Raw genomic sequence first — 27,665 nt, 5'->3', positions numbered from 1 at the left:
TACCCCCTCCTACATCTTCCTGAGCGCCCCTGTTAGATAGATTAGCCAACAAATGCCTATTGATAAAATGATGCATTTCGTTTACAGAAGAAAGGAAAAACTTAGTTTACCAATAGGCTTTAGCCTTCCTCTGTCTTGTGCATACAGTGTCATGTAGTGTATATCCCCTTAAGCCTCATTTATTAGTTTCTATGGTAATAACTGCATGAAGGGACAGCCTTAGGACTGGATTTATCACACCAAGTGTTAGAAATTTTAATAGACCTTTGATGAAAGGAAGATTTACGCCTGTCACGAAAAAAAGTTTAATGTCAGTCTAGGCTCAATACGTCTAAAGCGTTGTAAAAAGTAGGACCATAACTAGATGTAGGGACGGACATGACTCATCACTTGGATAACCGCTATAACCATCGTCATTTATTGACTATTTATTTACAGTATTTTAATATTGTAAATAGTATTTCCCAGCCATTCTTTGGACCATAGAATAGAAGATGGGGTACCCGTTTAGTTTATGTCCTATTCTGAACTACGCGCCTTAATAGCAAAGTCTTTTTGAAAATTTATCTTAATTGAATTTCATTGGCAATTCAGGTTATATTGCATTCCCCCCCCCTAATGCCTGGATTTACCCCTAAACTAAACACTAAGGTTGTTGTTTTTTTTTTCAAAATGACACGATATTGATGCAAAATTAATACAAAATGCAAACTATTTGACTTATTTAATAATTTATTGGGGCATGGACCCAACTGGATAGAGGCTTAGGTCACCAAGGCCCATTTCCTCTACACTCCAGGTGGCTGAGCTTGCAGTGTCGCATCAGGACTTAAACCCGCGTCCCTAGGACATCGGAATGCATGACTAATGTGCCATATCCTCGGGTAGGTTGGCTCAAAAGAAGAATATGAATGACATAATGACATAAAACATTGAGATAATTGTCAATGTGGCTCAATGTATTATGTCAATGCATGACTAGTGTGCCATCTCCTCGGGTAGGTTGGCTAAAAAAAAGAATGCAAACAAACAAAAGCAGCACGCTTTTGGATCCTTTGAAGGGGTAGAGTCATGCCTATTTCTAATGGATATACTAAAAGGACTTGCGGTTGTACCTGTCATAGCAGTGATGGATTCGATATGAGAACAAATGACCTAAAACTACCATAGTCGAAGTAATCAATTTACATATTGGTGTTGTGTCCTCCAAGACGGGGTCTGGTGGCTCCCTCCCCCAAAATTAAAAAGAATAGACCTACAAATGTGCCTTTTTGGATTTTAACACCCCCTCTCCCTAGGGAAATCTTGACGCCACCTATGTGTATGCCTATGGCCATTGCTAAGATTGTGACAAAGCTTGACTGCGGTAAGACAAAAAGTGTTTCTTTATAAAACTTTTTTTGTAAAACAAAATTTTTCTTATAAAAACTCAAATTCACGGCCCATTTTCTTTTATTAAGCAGTTATACAAAACTGCTCATTCTAGTTCCTCCAATCTTAAAATATTTGAAATATTTTCCTAAAAAAGTTTTTCCCCTATTCGTACTCAAATAGATAGCTGGGATTTTTTTTTTTTTTTTTTTTTTTAAGAAGTCACTTTTACCACATCTTCAAACCCCAAAAATATTGACATGAGAGTAAAAAAAAAAGAAAAAGAAAAAAAGAATCTCCCTACCAGCTTTTGAATGAATGCAGCCGAGTTGTAATTAACCACTCATAACTGCAGAAAAGAGTACGGGTGTATGGGTATTAAAAACAATGTTTCTTGAAGCCCCCCCTGGGAAATTCTCTGACCTACCTAAAATTTTGGACTTTACGCCTATGCAAAATACCTATTCCCATTCATCCAATTAAATTTATTCCACCTGATTTTACGACTTATTCGATTTTATCGGTTGACAGTCTGATTATCACGTATCTCGTTGAAACTATAATTTATAATAATGGCATGATGAATCAACAGATTCTGAGAAATAACCTTAGTTAACGGGATAAAGATGTCGTTGTGAATAAGAGAAGGAATTTCAGCTATGCCCGTAGTAATTCCTGTATTTATTTACTTTGGTTATTAACACCTATTCAAAATTTGTGACGTGTAATGGATCCAAGCCTGATGAATTGGTCAAAGGATTGCCAACTTTCAAAGTCATGTGCGTCGGGTGGTCGGCCATGCGCCTGGCAGAAGTGTGCCTTGTGCGGAGAAAATTGTACCGCGTTTGGCACAAAGTGGCAAGGCGTACTGAAAGTGGGCCACACATGACGGAACAAGTAGTTCTCTAATATGCATACAAGCTGTCAGGGAGTGGGAGGCACCTGACGACTGGATTGACTGAGAATTACATTTTTAAAGTTAATTGGAGCTTGCCATGGCTGACAAATGAAAAAAAAACAGATTAGTTGATTTTCAGCCATGTGTTTAATAGGTTTTAACAACCGGAGTGTCAAATTATGGGGGCAGGTAGGCTACTATCTCACTGTGTACTTGCACTACAAAATTATTGGATAATCAAGTTACCTTATACCACAGTTTATATAATTATCCAGTAAGTTTACCACAGATGATTTCTGGCTCTTCATTCTCGGTGCGATCAAAAAGCTCCTCCCACTTATTTGTGCACTTATTGTCCACTTATTGGTGAGCCGGCCAAGTAGTTTTGTCAGCACTTGTTTCGTAAGTGATTATTCTTTGTCTACCCGTGAAAAGATCTAATGCCGCTTATGTTTATACGTTCTCTGGAGCACTCGCACCTTGGTCCGGGTTTTCATAATGGGTGAGATAGGGAAAGATCATACTGCTAATTATATAAACTGTGCCTTATACTGACAAAATAGCAAACACTTCTTCTCCAGCTCAGCTTTTTTAACATTCTGCTCTGGCCCTTTTCCATAAAACGTCCAAACCTTGTAGCTAGTTTTTTTTATTAATCATTTTGTCCCTAAATGGGGATCCATCATTTTTTTGCCCTTTGTTCGCTAAAGAATATAACCCTAATCGGATTTCTAAGAAATACCAAAAAAACTCTGGAAGTAGGTTATTTTAACATGAAAAAGAAAAATAGCACGTCTGTTGCACCCAAAAAGAAAAGAGTGAAAAACAGAAGAAAAAACACGGAAGTAGGGCGCCAGAAAAGTCTCGGGGGGATTGGGGTCCCCACCACACCCCCTGCATCCGCCATTGTAGTCCACTAGATGGATAGAATGGAATCTTCGGTACCGAATGATGGTATGGTATGGTAACGATGGTATGGTATGGTAATGATGGTATGGTATTGTAATGATGGTACCGAAATATTAAAACCACAGGACTGCAGAAAAGTAGCATGCTAAAAACTTTGACAAGGAACATGAACCTAAGAAGAAGAAAGGGGCCCCTACTTTCAAAAATCATATACACCAGGTGGCGCGTGGTGGAAGCGTGCCAAGCCTAGAATAATTTTCCCGAACATGGTGGGAAGTATGTCCGAAATGGTGGAGCTGTTCGATCCGCGTGGCGTTCTGAAATGTAGACCGGGTGGGGGAAAGAGGGCATCCCCTCGAGAGAAACTAAAGTAGGCGAAATAGATTGATCGAGTTATTTGAGATTAAGTAATATTTTTGACGATTTGAACCTAACAAGAGAACAATTAGAACCCCGTGAGCCTCATTATTGGCCAATTGTTACTACATAATTGCAATAGTCATTTCGCTTGTGAATATTGATAAACAGACAAATTTAAATCCTTGCAGAAAAATCATATTAATACTTATATATCACTCCGTGAGGACAAGCGTTCGAGTCCTGCTGTCACTGGCTATTTTGTTTGGAACGGGGTTCAGTGGCGTCATCCTGAGTCGACACAGCTCTAAATGGTTGCCTGGAGAACTTGGGGGAAGGTAAACAGGAAGGGTGCGAAAGCACAGGATGGCCGGCCTCCAATTGCGCTTCCTGACTGAAGGAGCAGGAAACGGTGATCAGCACCGCCGGTAGAGACAGTAGCGCCGTATTATTTACCATATACATCAAAAAGATAAATAGTGGCTCAAAACATGAAGAAATATGACTAATCAAACACATTTTGATTTTTAAATGGAAGAAAAAAGAGGAAAGTGGAAAAGGAAAAAAAATCTATTAAGTCTAACAGTTCAAATCGTGATGGGGCGACAAGCCTCAATACGCTGTTTCCGACAGCTTAGATCAGTCAGCTTTTCAAGCACCCATAGGCAAAGCCGTATCCGGGGGTCTTAGGGGTTTTGACCCCCCTCCTCCCAGAAATAGTTTTTCGACTCGTAAAAACGTTACAAAAATGGATATAAACAAATTTCTTATGCGTTTTTGTGTACCCCCCCCCCCCCGCACCAAAAGAATCCTCTTGTACCACCACCCCCCGAAAAAAAATTCTTGATACAGCCCTGCTCACAGGCCATTTATGTGTTTTCATGACTTGAAGGTGTAGACATCTGCATTTATTTTTTTTTTCTTAGCATTAACCAAACTTGACTTCTTTCTTGTGTACCATTAAGCGCAACAGTACCGTCAGATTTTCTTGGTATCCTGGCCAAAATGACAAAATCTTTTTGGGCTAATTTTAATAGATAGCGATAATTTTTACCAAATTCGAAAAATTTTTATGCATTTTCCTAGCCGAATTGAATATGCACTAGCCCAATTGGCGTAAACTGTCGTATCTGGCAATACCGATCATGTGCCTAAGATCAAGCATGGATTGTACATGAAGTACTCTGCGGGCAAACCCTTGGGATTTGGGAAATGTCTTTCATCTTGTTAATTCCATGAGTCAAGAAGTAGCTTGTTTTTGAACTAGAGTTTTTTAACGACTTGGTCGATTTCATATCCTTTAAATTTATGACAAGTGAATGGATAAGGTGAAAATACTTGAACACATTTCTTTAAGCCTTTACTTCAAATTAGCAAGGGGTAGGGTTATTTTCCCTTAAAGTTGTGTAATATTTTTGTCCTAGTCGCGCTAGAATAAATAAAAATACTCTTTTTTGTTCAATGAAAATAAATAGCCATCCGAAAACTTACAAAGATAGATAAATCTATTAATAAGAGGCACTGTCTCTTTTAGATGTCCCCCCTCTCTTTACGTTAAACTTAGCTTGTGCTTTATAGAGATGGTTAATAGCTATAATATGTTGAAACTAGGATGAAGAGAGAGAAGTTTAGGGACGGACATCTTATGTATTGTATAATTTGTGCTCATTCAAAATTTTAATGACGCTTTTAATTTGAAAAAAAAACTGTTCTTTTAAAGTTTTTTTTTCTCTCTCTCTGAATTAATGCTGAAATTCCTTTTAGTTCTTCCCCTTTCTTACAGGCCAAGGCGTCTTTGCGACGATTAGTGCCGTATAATCTGGCACGTAAGAAGGGGAGGGGTCTCCAGATTTGCCCCCCCCCACTATGAAACAAATTCCTGTGTACGTGCCTGCGTATAATTATCATTTATCTTGTTAAGTTTGAATAAATTTTGTCTTATTTAATCTTATTTACCCTACATGTGAGAAGGCAGTTGTCGCCTTCTCAGCTCCACTTTTCGTGCTAAAGATTTTGCATAACAGTGCTTCAAAAAAAATGTATCCCTTTTGTAAAAACTTTTATTGGGGGAGGAGTTGTGGGGCTGCAATTTCAAGATTGAAATTCCTGGTTATCAAACAGTTCGTGGTAACGAACTGTAGTAATGAGCGACCCGGCTCAATGTTAACCAAAACTCTAGAAAACGGTATTTTGATACAAATAGATGCATCAAAAGAATTATATTTTAATGCTGATTTCAAATATATAAATTTAATCAAGTTTAATCCTACCCATCAAAAGTTACGCGCCTGAGAAAATTTGGCTGATTTTCGAGAAAAGGGGGAAACACCCCCTAAAAGTTATAGAACCTTAATGAATATCACACCATCATATTCAGCGTATCAGAGAAACCTACTGTAGAGGTTTCAAGCTCTTATCTACAAAAATGTGGAATTTTGCATTTTTTGCCAGAAGAAAGATTTTTTTTTATTTTCAGGGGTGATCGTAACGACCCAGTGGTCCTAGAATATCGTAGGAGGGCTCATCAGAATGGAAATTAAAAGTTCTAGGGCACTTTTTAAGCGACCAAAAAAATGGAGGGCAACTAGGCCCCTCCCACGCTCATTTTTTCCCAAAGTCACCTGATCAAAATTTTGAGATAGCCATTTTGTTCAGCATGTTCGAAAATAATATAAGCATGTCTTTTAGAATGACTTAATACCCCGAAGTTCCCAGGGGGAGGGCTGAAAGTTATGAACTTTACCCAATGTTAACATATAGTATTGGTTATTGGGAAGTATACAGACGTTATCAGGGGAGATTTTTTCTGGTAGTGGGGGGGGGGGGGTGGTCGGGGGTTACATGGGAGGATCTTTCCATGATGGAAGTTTTCATGGGAGAAGGGATATTGCTATGAAGGGGACGCCGGACTTCCCAGCATTATTTAAAAAAAGATCAGAAATTAAATATAAAAAACAAGTTTTTCAGCTGCAACAGCAGCAACATCAAAACTTTAAACAAACAGAAAATATTACATATATGATTGGGTTCACCCATAGTCAATACCTCGCCCTTTAAGCCAAAGATTTTTTAGTACTTTCATAAGAGCTATGTATTCTAAGTAACGGCCTTTTTGATTAAGCGGTCATTTTTAAAAATCTGAACAAAATTCTAACTTTACGTTAATGAGCGAGGTATTGAATAGAGGGCAAACCCCCTAATTTACATATTAAAAATACATGAATATAGAAGTACGTGACGTAAGTTAATTCGTAATTTACGTATATTTATTACTAATAAAAACGTTGGTAAGTAAAAGTAAACTTTTGAGAAAGCCATTTAACCAAATAAAAGTTAAATTAATATGAAAATTTTGTTTTAATTATTAATGCACGGTGAGCCAAAATCAAAAACTGCATTAATTCAAAAATGTTCACAAATTAAATAAAAAAAATAAATTTTTTAACTGAAAGTAAGGAACGACGAAATTATTCCGTATATGAAAGGGGCTGTCCCCTCCTCGACGCCTCACCCTTTATGCTAAAGTTTTTTATTGTTTTAAAAAATAAGGCTGTGAGACAGAGTCAAACTTTAGCGTAAAGAGCGAGGCGTTGAGGAGGGGACAGCCCCTTTCATATACGGAATAATTTCTGTTCGTTTTAAGTTTTAACGTCGTTCCCTACTTTCAGTTAAAAAAACTTGTTTTTTTATTTAATACTCTTTAAAATATTCAGTGAGGCTCTGTTGCCAAATCTGGTTCTTAGAACCACAACCCCCCCCCCCCTCGCAACTTCGTAGGCGAGTATACAGTTGTAATCTTTGATTTTAAGTCGAAAATGTTTTAGCAATCTTACTTACTTTACTTACTAAACTTTACTAATAAACACTTCACAATTTACAACTACTGCACTAATGAAAAAACCTAATTTTTTGCTGGCGTGCAGTAAAACGGATAGCCATTTAAAAAACAACTCGAACAAACAACAACTAAATAAAGTAATAAATGGGGAGGGACTTCACATTATCAATTCCAAATTAACTTCTACCTCCCGACCTCCCATCCACCCGTTCCTCCCTACCATCTCCATTCATCCTACCACCCCATCCACAAATTCCTCCCCACCACTCCCAGCACCCGTTACTCCCTGCCACACCAACCACCCCTTCATCATTAAAAAATAAATAAATAATGTTAATAATAATAAATTAAATTAAATGCACATTTTTTAAACCATTTTTTAATAAATATTCCTTTACCTTTCTCTTAAAATCCAAGATATTCAGCCGCCCTAATGCTCACTGGTAAAGAATTCCAGACGGCAGTTCCAAGAAACTACAATCGGAATCCTGATGTCGCGCTAAAAAGCGGAGATTTCAAAATCTCAGTATCCATATATCATGCTTAGTCTAAACATATTCCTCCAAATAAAGAAAGATATGGGTTTCCCACTTACCCTACCCCTATATTGATCTGAAGGACCCGTAACAAAAACAGTTTAAAAAGTGAGCATAAACAGGATGTTAAGGTCCTCTCCTACGTAATATTTACAACCACTATCTCAATGCGACCCCCTCCCTCCTCCTGGTGAAAAAAAAGACAAATTAACACGCATTCATAACCCTCCTTCTCGATAGGAAGAAATATCGCTTTTTTGCAACTTGAAACATCTTTATTTTGGCTCTCAAATATTAACTCAATAGTGTAGTTTTCACCAAGATTATATCCCTTCTCAGGGTCAGGGGTTTAACCCCCAGGATAAAGTTTCGAATACCATCACAACATAAGAAGATGCCTTCGGCTATTTCATTTGATTACAAGCACATACATAGGACATTTTTTCTTGGGGGTATGGAGTTCCAAAATTCCTCAAATCAGCAAATAGGAAATTGGCAATGTTTGTGATTTTTAGAAAAGTACGGAACAATTAGTGATTGGGGTAGGCTTGGCACTGTATATGCGCATGGTGGCAGGCTTATCTCGATATTTCTCGGTCATTGCTCATTAACATGGTTTTATCATCTCTTGAAACTGTTTTTTTTTAGTCTAGTTTAAAACGTGTCAGAGTCTTAAACGCTTTACTATCCAAAAACAACTTGTTTTATCCTATTGTTCATGACAAATCAGGTATGATGCTGATTATTTGCCTTTCAGATGGTTGTGTTTTTGTATCATGTGATATATCGATTCAGGCACTAAGATTGATGGGTTTTTAATTGGAAGTTGGTACAAATATCTTGTTCAAAGAACAACAGATGATTATCGACTGCTACAGTGGCCAAATCTTGATTGATATTTAACCTGATATTAGTGAAAATGACCACCCTCGTTGTTTGATTATGTTGCATCATTATTCAACGGATTCTTGTCATTTTTTTCGCTTTGATTTTTTTTTTTACGGTTGATACGCAATTTTCGAAGTGTTTTTTTTTTTGCACATGCATATTTTCATAATAACTTATAATATAACTGAGATGTTGTTCATTCTTCTCCACCAGGTGTATATCTTGAAGCGCCAGGGGGCGGGGCCCCCTGGCCCTGTAAAATTTCCAAAACGGTTGTAGTTTTAATTTGTTGTGTTTTAATGTTTTCCTCAAATATTAAAAATCCTAAAAAAAAAATGATTATTTAAGGGCAAGAGTGTCATCAGTTTTGAAGTTTTTGTTTTCTTTTTTAGTTTTATTAATACTTTTGTTATGTTTGTGGGTACTTGTTTAGAATCCAGAAAACACGCGATAAGTGAAGTTTTGTTAATGCTAATAAAATAATACAAAATAGGATGAAAATATAATACTTTAGAAACAAATTTGGGCTATATATTTGCACATTAGGGGGGGGGGTAAAACATAGCATATATTAAATACGTAGCCTAACCCAACCTAGGTAGCTTTTATTCCCCCTAAACCCCCTAAAAATAAAGTTTAAATATAGTTCTCGGAGTGAGAAACCCTTTGTTTATACAGCGTCTAGGCATTACCCGGTAAAATATCTATCTGATCTTCAATACACTTGTCGCGTGTTTTCTGGATTCTAAACAAGTACCTGTTTATATTCCTTTTATATTGAATGTTTCCATTTCATCGGTTCGTTAGTACCTTTCTCCATATAACACTATTTTTGAAAATTAGTCTAAACACTGAAAAACGGCTAAGGTTTTTTTTTGTAAACATAGCCATTCCTGCATGTTCGATCTTTAGATATATAAAGTGAAAGTTCGTCACCGACAGAAGTGTTCGGTTAAAAATAACACTGACGACTCCGTTAGGATTTTCATTAGTCCCTCGATGATTTAGATGCAGGCCTACCTGTTAATTTTACTTTCGGGGAAGAGATTTGATGCTTTATTATAATCATAATGCAGTTCTTTACACAAGCTTGAGCTTTTCCCCTATTTTCGTGTACATTCTATACTTGATTAAGTAATCAAGAACATATTTGCAATTGAAAATAAAGAACACCATCATAACATAAAGTAAACAAAAATTATTCTATTTATGAGAGACTACTCCTCAACTATCGCAAGGCCGTACCCAGGATTTTTTTTTCGGAGGGGGTTTTACTCAAATATTTTTTTTCGGGGGGGGGGTTACACAAAAAACCTCAAAAAACGCATGCAAAATTTGTTTATGTCCATTGTTGTTACGTTTTTACGAGTCAAACAAACATCTCAGGGGGTGGGGGTGAACCCCCCTAACCCCCTCCCCCCCGCTGGGTACGGCCTTGACCATAGGTGGATACAGAATGTTTTTATACAGGATAATTTCTGTTTGTTTTATCGTATACTGTATAATGTGTATATGGTTCTTTGCAGGAGTTCACCTCGTGGCCAGCGCCAAGTATTGAGTTTATCAACTTCTTCATTTCGCTTATATGGTTTTCAGTCAAAGCTGTTCATGTCTATTGGGCTATGAGCAAACCATTGGGAATTATCTTTAGCGTTCATCTAATCGCTAATATTGTTCATGGGGTCGTTTGCCACTGTGGTATTGTCATATTATACAGGTAATTAGCTCTTATTCGTAGATTTCTAAAAATGGGCTGTGTAGCACAAAGACTGTATGTTAGAAGAATGGGAACGAAGGTAATAAGTCTAAATAGATTAATTAAATGAGCAAATAAATCTAAAATTTTAGCGATCAAAGTATTGTTCATGACGTTTTGTCTATCTTTTACCAACTGTTTTAGGCTCATGCACCCCTTCCCCCCGGAAATTTAATTTTTTAAGTAGGTTCTTTAACTAATATATATTTTATATATAATCATTTTGTTTATTTTCAGCCTATAACTTGCGTTATAGCTGTGATTGACGGTGGAATTAATATAACAAAGAAAATACAAAAAAAATATAAAAAGAAAGAAACTAGAGTCAGCAATTGAGGGATCAAGTCACTCTGCCCTTTCCGGATTTCCTTTCTTATGCGTGATTTAAGATGACATACTTATGAGTGCTAAGTCGAGGCCAAGTGGCCTGTATGAATTCGACCCCCCCCCCCCCCTCCTTGTTCATGGCCTCAAAAGAAACAGAGAGGGACAGAAAGGTGGCCCAAAATGTCAGGAAATATGCCTGGGAAAACATACTAAAAAGTTACAGTTTAACCACCTCATGAAGAATGGGTCCCTGATGCACATTTTTGAAATCCTCGTGAAAAGGGATCCTTTCTGTCCCCAGTTTTTGTGCTGACATTTTTGTGCTATTTAGATTACCATCTTAATGATAATCTTAATGTGAACCAGGGGCGGATCCAGGATTTTTTAGGGAGGGGGGCGCAAAATAGGTTGATCCGATAAAAAATTTAGGGGGGAGCACAAAATAGGTTGATCCGATAAACTTGCGTTAGGAACAAGTTTAATTAACGTAAACTTGGGTTAACTAAGTAAATTACACTACTTTAGACTACGCTAGGGGGCGCCCCTGGACCCACCACTGATGTGAACGTGTTTTTTTCAGCCTTACGGGCCACTCTCCCTCTTTCAATAATTGACTTTCAAACACTAGACTTTTGAGGCTTATATGTCAACATATCTTGGCTTATATTATAGACAGTCACTGACAGAGTACCAACGGTCGTCCTTTTCGGATAACTATCTAGGCCCAAACGAAAAGCAGGTCGTCTCCGTGTGGGGCGAGAAGGGGTAGCAAGAAATATTTAAAGGGTATTGGGACTTCTTGGAGGGGCTGTAAAGAGGGAAGCTTTGAATCGATTGTGGTGGAGGAGGAGCATGCGCAGCTGTGTTGGCCTCAGACGGCTCGGCGCTTTAATGAGTTGTTAGTGGTGGTAGTAGTAATGCCAGAAATGTAGCCTCGATTTACAGTGTCATCTATTAAAATTGAAAATTAATGTAAAATTGTAGTCATATTAAGAGGGTTCAATGGCAAAGATAGCAGTAAACATTTTTGACGGAGGATAAATTCAGGGGGAAAGTTTTAAAGAAACGCTAAAAACAGATATAACGTCATAGATATAACGCATAACGTCATGTTTCCCCTCTGGGTCCCCCCTGACACATTGGCAGATCCAGGGGAGGGGTTCCGCCTCAAAGTTGTCTAAAGTAATGTAATTTACTTAATTAACGCAAGATTGCGTTAATTAAACTCGCTCCTAACGCAAGTTTATCGGATCAGCCTGTTTTGCGCCCCCCTAAAAAAGTCCTGTATCCACCCCTGCCCTGACACATCATAGGTTCCAGGAAAATGATGATTTTTTTTTTTTTAATAATAATAAAGTGGTTGGGGCTGTACTACATTTTTGTCAGTGTTGCCACCTTAAACTGTGAAAATAAATCAGCAAAACTCTCCGTTAAAATTTGACAACACTTTTCATCCGTAAAAATTCAAACTTTAACAATATGTTGACTCCCATCAAAGACGGCTACATTAAGGAAAGCTATACTTTTTTAAGCTGTTTGGTGTTTTTAGCTTGTTTTTTCTTTATTTTTCACCCACGCTTCTTTATTTTTAAATTTGTCGCCTGCTGCTACTAAAAACTGCCATAAGTCTTTTTCATTCAAAATTGAATTCTTAATTTCTCCTAATTTTTCTAGACATCTATTGTTGTAGATATACCAATATAACATATATATACAAATTCAAACAATCAAATTTATTTCCACCGTCCTTTGTACCTTCAAATGTTGCAAAAACATCATTCAAATGACACCCTTCTCAACTATTAATTGCAGCTGTAAAGAGTAAAGCTACTTCTTCCGCTGTGGAACAGTTCTTTTTCAAGTCTTAAAACAATCAGCTGTTCGTTTGCAAATGCATGGGGATTGTCAAAGACAATCCTCACTGTGACATTCACAGAAAATTGACTGTCACAGGAGGATTGACGTGGAGATTAAAGGATTGAGATCTTGTCTAGAATCGTTGGAAAAATATAAAATTGGAATGGACTAACTTTCATTGAAGCAGAAATGATTCTTATTTTTTCTGTAGCCCGCCAGTAAAGGAAACCACAGTATCTTGTTATAGCTTAAAAGAAGATTAAGTTGCAATAAAGAAGACCAGCTCTTTAGAACAGAAAATGAAAAAGAAAAATATATTTGAACTCTTTTTTGTTGTACTATAGTCAATGTCAACTTTTGCAGCTATTATAAACTAACGAAAAGAAAAATAAACCCAGAAAACAATAATAAAACAAAACCGGAGTAAATTTTTAAAGATATACAGCTATAACCAACGAATGGCAATAATTAACAAGGTAAGCTTCTAGGGCCAACAACCGTTAGCAGTTCTTGTTATTTTTTTTTTTTTAGCATGAATTGATGATTAATTGTTGATGTAGGCCTAAACATACACATTTGTGGGGTTCAATAAGTTTTTTTTTCTGACGGATTCTGAAAAAATGAGATAAATTAATTAAGAAACAAGATAAAAAAACTCCCCCCCCCCTCCTCGGAAAAAAAAGAATTTAAAAACCTGGCTACTAGAATTTAGATATCAGACATCTTACTTTTTTTTCGAGAAAAAAATTCTTGAAGGAGTCAACGGTCACATAGGGAATAATTCGCCCTGTTCCCACTTTGTACTAGCCTGTACTATAGTTAAAAGTTTTTTTTTTTTGCTTTGAAATTAAGGAATGTGCTTTTAAGGTTTTCTGTAAAGACTAAATATATAGTAAATAAAGTAAATAAAGAGGAACAAAAATTCAAAACAAGACTAAAAATGGCAAACTACGTGTAAAACAAGAAATTATAGGGACAATTTCAATATTTCCCTGGGTCTGAAGCCACCGAGTATTTGCCGGGAGGTCACCCTTTGGGGAAATTGTCACAAAGGGTGACAGGTCACCCTTTGTGGGAAATTAAAATCTGCACAATCAGACTTTACGTTAAGATGGTCGAACGACGTGAAGAGAGACTATTCCTCTGAATTATCCTGAATCATCTGAATCATCCTGAATTACCCAAACTAATGAACACAAAAATTACACGAGTTACTGATAATAAACAAGATTCTGGAGATGTCCAAGAAAGGATTTCTGTGTAATTAATTGGTTAACTCCAAGAAACAAGATTAAATTAGATTAATATCAGGGGCGTCGCGGTGGGAAGAGGGGGCAGTTGCCTCTACCCCCCCCCCCCCCAAAAAAATGCGGAGAAAAAAATATTATACATCCCATGCCCTTTGACTATCCAGATATAGACCCCTCTTTATCCCCTTATGGAATTTGCTTGGTCAGCTTTACTTGTAGCAGTGTTGTCCCCAAAAGTAAATTTCTTTTGTTTTTTTCTTAAAAAAGAGTTGAAATTGAAACTAACAGAATAATACCGAATGAAATAACTGTTTTACTTTACTGGGTAAGGATGGAACATATTTTTTTTACACTGATATTTGCGTCTAGGCCCTTGGGTTCTAGCCCCAACACCCTGAGATGTGACGGCTCTGTAATTTTGTCCTGTTTCTTCGTATATATATATATATATATATATATATATATATATATATATATATATATATATATATATATATATATATATAGAAAATTTCGCCTCCCCCTATAATAATGAAAAAGAAATCCTCCTCCCCTTATCCCTAAATTTTCGTGAATTGACGCTACTGACGCAACATTTTTCTGTACACTGTATTGTAATGGGCTATTATCTGCTACTAATTTGTGGTACCAAATAATAGTAATATATTATGGCATAGAGACGAAAAATTTATGAAAAGGCTTCATATTCGTTTTTTCTCATTAGTGAGCTTTGGCATTAGATTTTGTCATCCTGAACGTGGAAGAGATTTCGGTGCCTGAACCCTGAAGTCCCAAACAACTACTGCTATTGCTAACAACTCAATTTAGCCCAAACCTCCTGAAGCCGACACAGCTGCACACGACCCTCCTCAATCCCAATCTATTAAAGCTTCACTCCTTACCCCTCTCGCGGAGCCTTTCTTTTCACTTCATTCAGGGAGGGCCTGCTTTTTATGTGGCCCTAGATGAATGACCAAAAGCACAATCTTCGGCAATTTGTCTTTCATTCACTGGTAAAATCTATCCAATGGCAATCTGTCTTCATTCATTGGTAAAATGCCCTCTTGCTTTCTTTCATCATTGCCCTTGTTTAACCAACCAAAGTTAAACAGGTGTCGATTTTCAGAAGCCACATATACTTGGTGGCTTGTGCTGAGCTTGGTGGAAGTGCGTCAAGCGTGGCGGAAACTGTGCCAAACGTGGCGGAATTGTACGGCTCACGTTGCGCTCTGAGATGTACACCAGGTGGCGGAAAATGGGCACCCTCTGTCCCCCTCCAGATTAGGATCTATAAAACGAGATTGCTATCAGTCTCCAAAATCCTTTGGTGTAAGAAAATACGAAATCTGTTATCAAAGTTTACTATTGTCAACAAGAAACAAACAATTCATTGGTTGGTCATTTTTACCCTTTATTTACTAATTTAAACAACAGAAATAGAGCACTTTATAAACATCCCTATAACGGTAAGCTTCGGGGGAGCCTCCTTGAAACTGCAAAAATATATACCAAAATAGTAGAAATTCGGTACTCTTCTCAAATACAGGACACATGAAAGAAAGACCGCATTGAAATCTCAAAGCGGGTATTGATAAACAGGTTTCCACGGCATAGTGATAAATTGCTCACTCCGTGACAAAGATTTAAATGTTAGTTCTTTGGGGTTTAGGGGGACTAAAAGGTAGCTAGGTTAGGTTACATATTTAGTATATGCTGTGCTTTACAACCCCTCCCCCCCCCCACCCCCGAATGTGCAAATATACAGCCCAAATTTGTTCATAAACTATTATATTTTCATCCTATTTTGTTTTATTTCATTATCATTAACCAAACTTTCCTTCTCGCATGTGTCCTGTATTTGAGAAGAGTACGGGAAATTCAAGAAAATGTTTTATAAAATGTAGCCCATGTACTGAAACTTTGAAGTTGCTGAAACTGTTATTCGCCTGAGACTAAATATTAAACTAGGAAAATCTGGGTATTAAAATGTGCTTATTCATATTTTAATATTACAAGTCCCATAAGCCCCGCCCGTTTCGTTTTCTATCTTTTCGTAATTTTTTTATTAATAGGCGGTCACTTTAGGCATGCGCCGGCTGTCCACTTTCAGTTCCGTGTACTGTGTTAAATTCGTAATGTATTACCCCAGTAATAAGTTACTATTATCTTTGTGTATGACATGCATTCCACCTTTTACACCTTCATTTTAAACACTAGCTTTACGTTTTTAATAGCTTTGAATTTTTTGTTAGTTGTAGCTTTGTTGGAAAAGCACAAGAAATAGAATATATTAGAAAATCTTTAAAGTAGGTATTTTTGAAGATTACACTGCCTCTCCGTCACATACAAATAGCAGTTTAATAGGGATAAATCCTTTTATTAGACAGTAAAAACAAGGACAAAATTTCTGGATATTTCGGTCATATTCACAATGTCCAGAGTTGTTTACTTTGTTTTCACTGTCTAATAAAAGGAGAATTTATCCCTATTGAATTGTTATTTTTACATCTTAAAAGAACGAATGATATAAAAATTTAAATATTTTTTAACCCTTTGACCCATCTTCGGTTCTATTCATACATAAAAACTACGGATTTCTACGATTTTCTTTTGGTTGTTTCAGAGTATGAAGTTTTAATAGCAATACCACTTTTTCGTCAGGGTTGCCACGTTCAACCGTGAAAATAAGCCGAACAAACAAGCTAAATTTGGCAAAGCTTTCCGTCAGTATAAATTTAAACATTAACAAACTGCTGACTCCAAAAGACAACCTACAAAGGAAAGCTGTTTGGTGCCACGTGCTTTTACCTATTTGTTGCTGATTTTTTTTTTTTCGCACATTTTTCTTTTCTTTAAAAAGTAAAGTTTTTTGGTACCCGTTTTGTGGTACCCGCTACTACCAAAAACTGCATAACTTCATTAAATGTTTTTTTCCATTAAAAAATGAAAATTTTTAATGAAAAAAAATTAGGAAATATGAAAATGTTTCCTAATTTCTAAAGATGTTTATGGTTGTGTAAGTATTCATTCAACCAATCATTTTATTGTTACTGTCTTCTGAGCGTTTATGTGCCTGTTTCCTCTTCAGAGAGTTTTTAGTTTTTTGTTGTAGGCCTACTTACGTGTTGATCCCGACCACACTCAAGAAGTAAAGTTAGGTTAGTCATAATAAAATATAGCCTTCCTAAATATGGTAAAAATATAATACTTTAGTAAGAAAATTATACAACAGAGAATTACAGAAAGCAGGCCGCCCAGAACGCATTATACTAAATACCTAAACTAACCAACTGAATATGTTAAATGTTTAATAAAAAATATACCTGCATGGTAGTTTAACTCACTCAGGCTAAGCTGATTATCTGAGACTGCACACAGAAAAACCGGTTTTAAACAGATCAAACTTCTTGAGTGTGGTCGGGTAACACGTAAGTATCTTTTTTGTGCAGGCCTGGTGGTATTAACGTTTCAACGTAAAACGACGGTTTTTATATCATTCGAGGCTTTTTCTTAGCTTTATCCATCTGGCGAATTATGGTTTTGAAAATGGCTTTGCATTTTCTTTAGATTGAAAAATACATTGAAGGCGAAAATAGACGAAGTTCCCTATGTTTTAAGCTTATTAGTGTAATTCTCTAAAAAAAAGGTGCAATACTACATTTCTGGCTCCGTGAGGGATAAGGAAACTAATGATCCAATGGTATAAGTATCTTCTCCTCTGGTGGCAAGGTACAGTTATAGGCTTTCGCAAAATTGTATATTTCCCAGGGAACGTTTAAGGTTAAATTATCAAGGATACCAAAATCAAATATTCTTCTTGAACCTTAAGTTTACCCCATTTAAGCTGTTTTCGAACAGGGAATCAGCTGAATAATTTAGACCAGGGGGATCGAAGGGGGATCGTGCGATTAAACATACACTGACCTGCTACTCCTCCGTTTGAATACAGTTTAACAAATCATTTTTTTGGCAATTATTTTAGAACTATGAAAATGTTTTGTACAACCTTTAATCGTAATAACGATGATATAAAATTTTACAAGATAATTTTTTGCAGATCGACTGATCATTTTTTATGACAAAATTCATAACGCTAAAAACTTAGGGTTTTATATGCCACTCTACTTGTCAATCATTTACTTATTTTTTTCCCTAGGGTTGTGTCTATTGAACTTCCTCTTGTAGGGTCAACAGACGGGTTTCTAGGGATCATATCCCTCGAGAGACCATTCCAAATGGAGACACAGCGTCTTAGAAAGCTGGTCTTCAAGTGTTCAGTGCGGGGTGCCTCTTTTTGTCGGGTATCCGACCGTACTCTTTTTCTGCGTGTTTGACATGGAGATAAATATACCCTGCACATGAAGTTAGTAATACATATTGAATGAGCAGACATGACAAAGAATATTGTCTTATAAGCACCAAGAGTATTGTTTCATCAACTCTCGTATATACTCAAAGACTTTATTAAGAATTTTTATCCATTAAAGCAAAGTCCTTTGAAGTCGCCGAGATATGGTAAAAAAACTAATCTCACATTTGAAATTTGTACTAGAATGATTGACAACAGCATGCATATTTTTCTTAATTGATCCACAAATGATGATTTAAAGAAGTCATTTGTAATTGAATTAATTATAGTAAATATATAGGAAATATGCATGTAATATAAGTAAATAGTAATATAAGTTTTTCGGGGGGCGGGGAGGTACACAAAAAACTCAAAGTGCATACAAAGTTCGTTTATATTAATTTTTGTTACGTTTTCACGAGTCAGACAAACATTTTGGGGGGAAGAGGGGGTCAAACCCCCTAACAGCCCCCTGTATACGGCCTTGAGAGTTATTATCTTAAGTAAATTGGATACTTTCGAAGAAGGAATTGACACCGAAGAAGGAAGTGATTGGATCTTAATGTATATTGCACCGTCAAATTCTGGAGGCCCAGCATAATTTTCAAGTGCCTAACTATATGCGTGTGAAATTTCGTGTTTTTAATGTTATATTTGCTGTTTGCTTGTTTTTTGTTTTGCTCTCAACTGGTGTGATCTTATCGAACCAGTAGTTGTCGTCTGAACGAAAATTGTTGCGTCTTTTGCATTTTAACAGCCAAAATTGATCAGTGAGTGACCACGGTCTCTTCCGTGCCATTTTTCTCCCGGTGGCAATTGCGATCAAGTATGGCACCGCGTTAAATCTAAACGTGGCCATTATAACAAGAAAAGTTTAAATAATGATAAAAAAATATCTTCGAAGGCAGTAAGCTTTCGTAAGGGCTCTTAGCTTTCGCGGCAAGACATGATATTAAATTGAAGCCAACATACTTATTCTAATAAGAAAGACTAAAATGTACAAAAGCTTCCCGTTTGTATATCGTGATTGTAACATTAAAAACGAATAAAAATAAAATTAAAAAAATGGTTTCAATAAATGAAATTAAAAAGTGACATTAAAACTTAAAACAAATAGATCTTGTTCATGATCCCCCACTGTCCCCTTGACTTCCGTTCCCACTGTTTATGCTAAAGTTAGATTTTTCGCCAATTCTTCAAAAATGAACGCTCTAACACAACAACAACGTAATAATTTATTTCTGTTTTACAAAAAAAAAAATATTAAAAAAAAATGTATCTTTAGAATGGAAGAGATTATTTATTCCTGTTTGCTTTGAACAATTCAACTCGAATATTGGAGAGGCAATAGGTAAATAAAACAAATGCAATCACTAAATATTATATTGTTTGCATTTTTAAATATTTTTGAGCAAGCAAATGCTAAACTTTGAGGGGCTAAGGGTGTTGCCCCCTCCCCTATATACAAGAACAATACCTAATTTTCCGAGTTTTAATGTTGCTCTTTACTCATTTGTAAAAAGTTTTTTTTATTTTCTTTTTTTATTATAAAGGAACTCTACTGACAGACCTCTAAGCAGACTCCGCTATATTATTTTTTGTTTGTCACGGAATCACCTATCCCAAATAAACTGAATCTGATCAGTTGCTATGGAGGCATACGTCAACAACATTTTTTTTTGTCTTTTGCAGCAATTCTGGGAAATCTCGAAGCGTATATTTTCGTGACTGGAATCTCTTTCTTTTTGCCTTTGTAGACTTTTCCTAATAAACTTGATTTATTAGAGGCTTCCAAAGGCTTTCCAAAACCATAACCTAGAGGTTTATTTCATTACCTTCGATTGGTGCGGAAAAAATGAGGTTTTCAAAGGTCTGGCATGCACGTTTCTGTTTTCTACGGTACTCTGCTCGGTTCTCATGTAGAGACGGTTATGCTTGATTCTCACCAGGACATTACACAGGGAGGGCCCCCTGAAATCCAAAAAGTTCCTAAGCTTCTGGGCACTTCTTAGTTAAATTATAAAATATTTTTTTATTATCCCCCCCCCCCCCCAAAAAAAATAATCCTGTGTACTTGCCTGATTCTCGCCAAATATGAAATTTGCAACAGCATTACGATTTTCGCACTGAACTACGAAAATACTCTTGTCTTTGCGAAGTTTGATTGTATGCACTCCGAATTTTTGTGTGCGATCAAGGTTGAATTTCATCAACTATCATCACAGTCGGCTTCTGAAATACAAAATCTTCTTTCTTTTCAAATGCGTGCCACAAAGAAGCCAAGAACTAAAAGTAAAGATTTCAAATGCGAATTCGCATCGGGTTTTAGCAAGAATCTAGCATGCACCTTTTTTATGATTTATCTATTTTACAGTCATAATATTCTCTTTATGCCCTTTTTGATGCTCAACAGGAACCCTGTTCCCAATCCATTTTGGAGTGGTGCGACAAGGAGGATCCAAAGAGTAAAGGCTACCATGTAAATTTTCTTCTCTTCTTGTTCCTCTGTTCATAAAAATCTTCTCATTGGTGATTTTCTGTATTGCCTAAACAAAAAATTCACTAAATCAGCATATAAATCACTAGATTATTGAAGAAAATCAATAAATAAACCAAAAAATTACTAAAACGTAGTGATTTTTTCTCTCACCCGGTGGCAACTCTGCGTATGTGGCTTATATTAGATCGTTTAAAAGGTGCTTGCGGTTTCGTAATTAACACAATCGAAACAAAAGAGTTGTGATAACCTTAAATCAGGATCTGAAAAACAGTTTAATTCAGGATCTCAAAAACCTTGGACACACGGCTTGAATAATTGGTGTTTTGTAAACATTTTTGTCTTGGACGACTTTTCGGGTCTAACCTTTTCCTAGTCATATCGTTCAAATTTTCATGGCACTATGGCATCTTCCCACCTCATTCAAGCACGACCTGTTTTCCGTTTGGCCCAACGTGGGTGGAAAAAAAAATACAATCTTTTACAAGATTTTCTCTGTGTACATAGAAAAAAGAATGCCAAAAAAAAAACTACTCAATTAGTCACAAAAAGTCAGTTCAAAAAACTATTCCTCCACCAAGGACAGCACAAGAGGCCATTTTTTTTTCCATAATTTGAATAAGAAATACCCAGAAATTCGAGAAATTTTATTATTTTGTGGATGGCTGGCATCGAAGTTCCTGTGCATTAGTCCCTAATCCTGAGCCGTTGAACCCCCCCTCCATCACATGTACCTACTTGTATCCGTAAAAAATATTGTTTATTTATATTTTTCCTAACTGATTAAACTTTCAAATATTCTAAGAAACGAATTTTGCATTCCTGTTAAGAACACGAAAAGTAAGCAGGTACCATGACAACCAAAAATAAGTTAAAAGCGCACTTTTTCATTCTGAAGCATGATTACACCCGCATATCCATGTTACGAGCAGGTGTGAATATGGTTACGGTTCTGCAAGGTGTGAACCCGAATTACCATAATAGTTATAATTGGTTAAACTTTATGATTTCTCAGGCATAGCAAAATGGCAAGCTTGATGTGGTCGTTAGCTTTAAAACAATTATGTAAAAATTATTTAAATTAAGTGCTTAGTTCCGTTTAGACCTCAATGAAACACATTCTCACAGATCATGGATTGCTTGATAGCAAACAGCAAAGCAACTAAAAGAGTAAAACGAATCACATTTCTGTTTTGTGAAAAACGAGGGTTTGCCCACTCTTCTCTGCCCAGTGCACATCTTGGAGCAACACTTTGTCTGCCACGAGTGGCACAGTTCTACCACGACTCTTCGTGCCACTCCTGGTACACTGCACACAAAGTGAGGCACACTTGTCACGCATGGCATGCACCACCGTATGTACACTTCTTTTTAAGGTGGGTAACCCCTAAACCAAACGGTTCCTGATAACAAACAGTGGCGTCAATTCACGGAAATTATGAGGAGGTGGCCAAAAATGTATTTGTCAAAATCTAGGCGGGAGAATTTTGACATTTTTTTTCAATGAAACTACAAAAAAATCAACGAATTAAAAAGGCCGAAAATAGGTGTTTTCAAAATATGGGGGGAACATTATGCGGAGCAACTGCTCGCCACCCAATGACGCCACACTGGTAACGAACTGTAAGCAAAGATCGGCCGGTTTCAATAGTAACCAAACTCTGAAAAAACAGAATTGTATCAACAGTATATGCATTAAGAAAACAAATATACCTTTTCGAGTCATTCCAAATGTAAGGATTCATTAAGTTTAAAATTACCCTCCATAAGCTATAAGAAAAAAATATTCGTAAGATTTCAGAAAAGGGAGCAAAACACCCCCCCTTCCCCCAACAAGGTGCTAACAAAAATGGTGGGGGATGTTAATAAATGAAACAATTGAATCCAGTTTGTCCAATAACCGTGTGGATCGTTCCTTGCACACAAAGCCAGATCCGTTTACCATCATGCTCCTATATACAAATACGCTATACCTTGTTTTTTTGTTTTGTTTTTTTGCAAGGGGTTTGGTCAATGATGCTTTTTTTTCGTTACAGGTGATCGTATAGAATTAATGGTCATAGAATAATGGAGGGCTCATCCATACGGAAATCAAAGTTCTATAGTCCCTTTGAAGTAAAACAAGACTGTCTTGCTGCGTGTGTGTTTGTGTGTGTGTGTGGGGGGGGGGGGGTAACTGAAGGCTCAAGATGGTAGTTTTTAGGGGAAATTTTCCGACTTGTCGCAATAGGTCCTTCAGATCAGTATGGAGGGAAAATTTACTCCTTAACATCACTTCATCTGGAAGGATAAATTTGGACTAAGTAATTGAGGAGCTTTCTTCTTATTGTATTTATATATATAGTACGGAATAGAAGATCGCATTCGTAAATTTATCTGTATTCTGGTGTTCTAATGGATTTATTGTGAAGGATAGAATTAAAACATAGACAAAAAAGTGCTGTTGAGATTGAAGCAGGGGGGATAAAAAGTCGACATTCCCAGTAAGTCTGTGAATAAGCAATGGGGCTTTCAGTTTATTAGCCGTTGGTCAATAAGCCGACACATGTAAAGTGAGAAGGATACTACCCAGACCTAAGGATTTACCGAATACGAATAGTCCCAAATATCTTGAAGATTATATTTATCATTTTTCTATTCGCAGGATCCACGTAATGTTTACTGGGAGTCATCCAATATCAGGATTCCGGAATGAGCCCTTTCTTTTGGACTCTTGGACAACATTGATGCTTTACGTCATGACGATTGTAGTGGTTCAAGGATCACAGAGTATTCTGGCAATGTATGGACTTCAAAGATTGTCTGCTTATGTTGGTCAGATACGAAGAAAGCACCTGATCCGTTTAGCTCTACCTCGATCCAGTCTTTGGTCCTATTTCCCACAGGTTAGTTGCCTTCTTCTGCTCCGTTTCATGTTAATTTATTATTACATACATAAATATGAATAGGTGAAGATGGTCGTGATCGTTATCGTAAATAATTTTCTGCGGCTCATTCCTCCTCCTTAAAAAAAAAAATGCTTTTGAATTCTCGGTCCTATTTCCCACAGGTTAGTTGCAGTAGCGTCAACTCACGAAAATTTAGAAGGGGGGGGGGGACAAATTGGCTTTTTTCATTGAAAATACCACACAAGAGGTAATTTTCAAAATCTAGGGAGCACAGGTCCCCCTTGTCCCTCCTCTCCTTGAGGCCACTCGTTTGTTGTCTTTTACTATATCCAAATGTGTTGATCAATATGACAAGCTGAAAATAATCATAGATGCTATGATATATTGTTCTCTGAGTGCAAACCCACCCAAGGCTGTACCCAGGATTTTTTTCGGAGGGGGTTTTACTCAAAAAGAAATTTTTGGGAGGTTTTTACACACAAAAAAACTCAAAAAACGCGTACAAAATCTGTTTATATACATTTTTGTTACGTTTTTACGAGTCAGACAAACATTTGTGGGGGGGGGGGTTAAACCCCCCCTACCCCCCCCCCCCCTCTCTGGAAACAGCCTTGTACCCATCCTCCCTCTAAAAAAAATCATACTGATTGCCAGTTTCTAGTTTCAAACGTGTAAAAGTGTTACCAATCAAAAGGTATAAGCCTATTAGGACATTTCAATATTTTTAGAAAAGAATTAAAACCTCGATTGGGTGAGAACCTCCTGTGCAGGAAAGCTGGGATCACTCTTCGCTGCAAAAACCTACCGTTCAGCTCGATTATCCCACTTTACGTGTCTTGCATCAGACCCTTGCATCGTGTCTTGCATCAGACCCATCGCTGAGTACAGATGCCCGCTGTATGCTGGTGCTTCGAAAACGTTGCTGGCACAATTCCAAAAGATCCAAAATAGGCTAATAAGGCAGGTTTAGTCGTTCCCCGTGATTCTCTCCAGTCTGTTAGTGAGAGGTTTGATGTAGCCTCGATGGTTGTTTTCTACAAGACATAAATTCATCTCCTTCTCTAGGACTTTCTCCTATTGAGCCCCTCTTTGTCCAAACGACAAGACAGACACGAAGGCACACAACTCGGTCTAATTATCCTGAGGTTGGCACGCAGAGAACAGAGTATTTGAAGAATAGATTCATTCAACGTTGCACTTCGATCTTGAATGATTTTCCTGGGGAAGTTGTCCCTAAAAGTTTCTCGGTTGGCTCTTTCAAAAGGAGGTTCAACTCCTCATCTCCCAGTCATCTCCTCAACTCCCAGTCATCTATAACCTCGATAAACGACTAGCACCAAGTCAGATATTTAATCATACATGGCGCCGCAAATTTAAGAATAAAAGAAAAAGGTTGCATCTGGATAAAAATTAACATCATAAAATTCACGATAAACTTAAAGCTAATTTGAGCCACATATCTACAAGACATAGAATATCTTGTTTCCACCAAGAAGGATGGTTGCGTTGAAGTTCTTATTCGAAAATTTGGAAGGGGTTCATTCCAGCGGAAATGTTGAGTTTTAGTTCTGTCTATGGCCGCTTTGTGCCGATAAATCATAAATGTTCCCCGAATATGGCCAAAATTCCAAGCGGCAGAAATAGCAACAGCTAGTAATTTCAAAAGTATCAACAAGGCTTATGTCACCCTCGGAGCGTCCAAAGACATTTTACCACGAGGTGGCATACTTTTGTTCCTAAACACACAAGCAGTACATATAGAATAGAGGCTTGTTAGGCTAAAATTCACTTTGAAAGTATGATTACTTATCGAAAGGCCCACTATCTGCCACATGGTTTGCACCTCTCAGAGCTCAAGTTGTATTGCATATTATATACCACACGTGGCATAGATACGCCACGTGTGGCATAGTCTCTTGAACTCTTGGTACATTTGAGCCACACTTCAGGGGCGCCATTTGTGGGGGGGGGCAGGGCTGGGCCATCGCACACCCTAATTTTTCTGGGGGGTCCAAGCTTCCTCCCAAAAAGGCCTTTTTTTTTCTTTTACAAAATATATAGGAACAAAATTACAATTAGCAATCAGTCAAAATTTTGAAACTGCTACATTTATATATAGATTAACTTAGATAATAGTGTGATTAATAGTGCAACTGGGTCGTGCAAGGGTTGAAGTGACAGATCAGTTTCTGATTTTATTGATTCAACATCTTTCTTATGTGCTCTCATGAGCAGTGTTTCCACTTCTTCTTATTTTGGTAGTAGAATACTTATTTTTGGAGGCTTAAGTTTTCGTGCCGGCCAAGTATTTTGGTTTTGATTCAGTTGAATTGTAATCCTACAATGTCATATAGAATGGAAGGATGAAATCGTATTTAGAAGTGGCTTCTTGGCTGGGAGCGGCATCTTTGTTAGCAGCGGAATCTTGGTCGGGAATGGCCAAAAGGCAATTCGGGAAATTATAAAGATCAGTTTCAATTGATGAAATTGTTTAAAACCGTAAGACTATCTATCTATAACCTATGTATTATTCGCCCAGTTCGCCAGTTTACTAGTTTACTATCTAATATCAGCAGCTGAAGAGCCACTGAGAATTCATGAGTTTGTCAGGAGCTCGCATTGAAGAAGGAGAAAGAAGCAGAAAAGCAAGCTTCTCTGAACAGATGGATTAAGAAGCAAAAGCCAAGTGAACCGGCTCGGCAAGTAAGTAACCTACAGTATTTGTGGTTTATAAAGTCGTGGGTTTTTTTTAGCGATAATGTTGACCAAAGTTAATATTATGAACCGTGCTGGGTGGTTTATATTGTTTTTATGGGATGAGGCACCTTAAATGTTAACCCTATATCGCCCATTATAGACTTTTTTAATTTGTCTGGCCAAACTATTTACAATGGATTGGGCAGTCTTGCCCTGGCTTGTAGAGCTTGGATAAGAGATTCGAATAATCGACACAAATATAAAAGCCGATCCAAACTTTCCCGGAAACCTTCGAGAAACCATATAACTTCTCGCGGTATATCCTGAAGAGGGAGATATTCAGTTTTAATGAAACATGTATCATCGGAAAGCCTATTTTTTATTTTTTCTATTAATTAGTGTAAATTGTCTTCTTAAAGTTCAGGAAAGGACAGTCCGTCAAAATGTTCCTGCGTACCTGCTAGAAAAACGCCAAAAATCACCTCAAAGGAATTATCAGTTGACCAGCTTGGTCCCTTTGGGAACTCCCTATGGCGCTAAAAAAAGCTAATTCTTTTTTACTGTTGCAAAAAAGCTAATTCAGAAGTTAGGTAGTCTCTTTTACTTTCTAGTTTTCTTCTTAGATCTTTCCTTTTTTTCTATCATTTAATTCTTCTTTAATAAAAGAAAAATTATAGCCCCTCAACCAATGCAGTATAGTTATTTTTAAAATTAACTAGCCTTTTACTGAAAAATAATAAATACAAAATAATACTGGATATGCAGTAGACCTGGTTTCCAATAAATTAAATAAAAAAAAACTAGTTTTTTTAACTGAAAGTAAGGAGCGACATTACAACTTAAAACGAACAGAAATTATTCCGTATATGAAAGGGGTTGTCCCCTCCTCAACGCTTCGCTCTTTACGCTAAAGTTTTTTATTGTTTTAAAAAATAAAGTTGTGAGACAGAGTCAAACTTTAGCGTAAAGTGCGAGGTGTTGAGGAGGGGACAGCCCCTTTCATATACGGAATAATTTCTGTTCGTTTTAAGTTTTAATGTCTCTCCTTACTTTCAGTTAAAAAAACGTGTTTTTTTTTATTTAATTTCTGATCGTTTTTTAGTTAATGCGGCTTTTATTTTGGCTCACCGTCATTGAATAAGTAAACAAAATTTGCATAAAAATTTTACTTTTCTTTTGCTAAATGGATGTCTTTAAATTTGGTTATGATGTAATTTACAAATTAACTTACGTAACTAACTTCTATAT

General features: G+C 36.8%; 1 protein-coding gene across 1 annotated transcript in view; it reads left to right on the top strand.

Moving 5' to 3' along the window:
- tinc (transmembrane protein tincar) overlaps positions 1-27,665 on the top strand; it is a 157,714-nt gene that overhangs the window by 68,600 nt on the left and 61,449 nt on the right. The window contains exons 5-6 of the mRNA XM_089088041.1: positions 10,324-10,514; positions 23,477-23,717. Of these exons, the coding sequence (XP_088944167.1) occupies positions 10,324-10,514; positions 23,477-23,717 (432 nt within the window). The remainder of the gene's footprint in view (positions 1-10,323; positions 10,515-23,476; positions 23,718-27,665) is intronic.

Source organism: Artemia sp. Qi Xiang Cuo, chromosome 4 (assembly GCF_049724085.1).
Source record: "Artemia sp. Qi Xiang Cuo chromosome 4, ASM4972408v1, whole genome shotgun sequence".
NCBI lineage: Eukaryota > Metazoa > Arthropoda > Branchiopoda > Anostraca > Artemiidae > Artemia > Artemia sp. Qi Xiang Cuo.
Note: the sequence above shows the minus strand (reverse complement) of the source record. Positions and strands in the feature narration are given on the sequence as shown.